General features: G+C 42.2%; 1 protein-coding gene across 2 annotated transcripts in view; it reads right to left on the bottom strand.

Annotated features, from left to right (window-relative positions):
• Nucleotides 1-2,215, bottom strand: part of OTOA (otoancorin) — an 84,088-nt gene that overhangs the window by 61,835 nt on the left and 20,038 nt on the right. For both annotated transcript variants that reach the window (XM_006871951.1, XM_006871952.1), the window contains exon 9: nt 670-770. In XM_006871951.1, the coding sequence (XP_006872013.1) occupies nt 670-770 (101 nt within the window). The remainder of the gene's footprint in view (nt 1-669; nt 771-2,215) is intronic.

The raw sequence follows: 2,215 nt of genomic DNA, 5'->3' as shown, positions 1-2,215 counted from the left end.
CAAACTTTTCTCCCACTGGCCAGAAGAAAGTCAGAGCCTACATGATGAAAACTTAGAGGCACGTCCCTAAATTCTGAATGCCTCCCTGTGGGCAGCATGCTTTGGAGATTACATTTCAGAATCAAGGTGCTCAAGGAATTTCAGTGCCATTGAGTCAAAGTTAGTAGGAGGAGAGAGACAAGCTGGCCCATGAGCCAAGTAACCTTAGAGCATGACTATTTCTGCACTGTAAACCCTACAGGTAAAATCTAATCACTGCTTCTGTTGAAGGAGCTATAAATAGAGGAGGCTATTAATTTCCATTGCTTTTGCTTTAGGTTCTTGTTTCCAAGGACCAGAAACTATTGTCATTGTGCTTGGGCCTTTCTTGGGTACAAAACCGCCCTGAAATGATTTCCGATGCCTACCCAACATTCCCTTTATATCATGTGTGTTCGCATGAGAGCTGTCTTACCTGTCCATGATTCTTTTTCTTCCCTTCACTCCCCTACACCAGCACACAATCCTATGACTTACCATTTGAGGCTTTGTTCCAAGAGTTTTCTTTAGAAGCTAGTTATATTTGGCTAAGGCAGGTGTACAAATTCCAAGGCACCTTGACTGGCTGACTGAACATTAGAGGTCACTCTATTAGCCACAGGAACATATTAATGTACTTTTCCAACTTACTTCCGCAGGACTAATGTTTATAATTTCTTCTAATGACAGGTGAACCATATATCTGCCCAAAATCCATAAGTTTTCTGCACTGACCCATGAAACAGAGTCACCTACAAAAAATAATAAATATTTTTAAGCCTTTACAGTGGCGCATGATGTGTCCAAAGTATCTTTGATGTCAGGACCTCCTTCTTGTATTCATTAATCCAGAATGTGTTCAACAATCATTTATTGAGAGCCTCCTATGTAAGACAGAGACAATCACAGATACCCACCACAGTGTGGTTCCTGGACCAGCAACATTAGCATCACTTAGGAACTTGTTTAGAAATGCAGATTCATTTTTAATACTTGGGAACCACAAAAAAATAGTCTTATTTTTAGTTCAATTCATTCCTGAGTAACAATCTGGCAATGTAAGATATGTTTACTGCCTCTTTGATTACCATCAGTAACCATCATTATCATCTTTATTGTCCTTGTGTCTTCCTGTACGTGAAGCAAACAGAATTACTCATCATTCTCCATCTGTACCCCAAGGGGGTCTCTCCTTGAAATCTCCAGTAGAGGGAGGTAGAGAGAGATTTGACTACTGCCAGAAGAGGATGGCAGAGGTAGAGACTGGAAGTGGTAACAGCCACGAGCGAAGAAATGGTGGCACCTCCCGAAGCTGGAAGAGAGACAACAAACTCCTTTGGAAGGAATACAGCTCTGCCAACGGCTTCATTTTGGCTCAGCTACTCTTATTTCAGACTTCTAGCCTCCAGAAATGTAAATCGATTTCTGTTGGTTTAAGCCACTTTGTTTTCGTTGTTAAGTGCCATCGAGTCAGTTCCGGCCCATAGCGACCCTGTGTAGGGTTTCCGAGGAGAGCTGGTGAGCTTGAACCGACCTTGCAGTTCAAACGGCTTTGCAGTCTGGCACATTAACCCACAGTGCCACCCCAGGACTCCTTTAAGCCACTGAGTTTGTAGTAATTGGTGGGGCCAGGGGAGACTCCAAGAACAGACATTTAGATTATGCATTCTGTTACTAACTCTATTCTGAGTCACTAAATTTACCAAGAATCAAGTTGAGTTCCTCATTTTTTAAATTTAATGCAAGGGGACTTAAAAAAGTTTGTGGAAAAATGGGATGAAAAGATAATGAGTGGCTTGGCTTACAAGTGTTCAAGAGGGAGTTTAGTTTCAGAGCAAGCGGGGGAGGTAGAATCCCCACTGAATAGTTTTCATCTTGTTTAGATGAGAAGGGAGATGGGAATAGGATTCATTTGATCCAATAGTGAGTAATTGTTATCATGGCTAATTGTAATCATCACAACTGTAAAAGTAGAAGTTGTGTAACATTAAGGGGGGAGTAGTTAATCTTATAGTCCAGGAACAAAGGACCGTATGACCATAAAGAGAGAAGACCATGATTGTAACGTGGGACCCTCACCAGAGAAGCAGCAGTACAAGAGATGGAGACAGAGGTGATGGCATGGAGAGATAGAGCAGTTGAGGGCTCTAGACTCATGGAAGGAGAAAGGCTGTGTGCTGGTGGGCAGAAGGCTAAC

The sequence above is a fragment of the Chrysochloris asiatica genome, unplaced genomic scaffold (genome assembly GCF_000296735.1).
Source record: "Chrysochloris asiatica unplaced genomic scaffold, ChrAsi1.0 scaffold00178, whole genome shotgun sequence".
NCBI classification, from domain to species: domain Eukaryota; kingdom Metazoa; phylum Chordata; class Mammalia; order Afrosoricida; family Chrysochloridae; genus Chrysochloris; species Chrysochloris asiatica.
The sequence above is the reverse complement of the archived record's forward strand: the minus strand, read 5'-3'. Positions and strand labels throughout refer to the sequence as shown.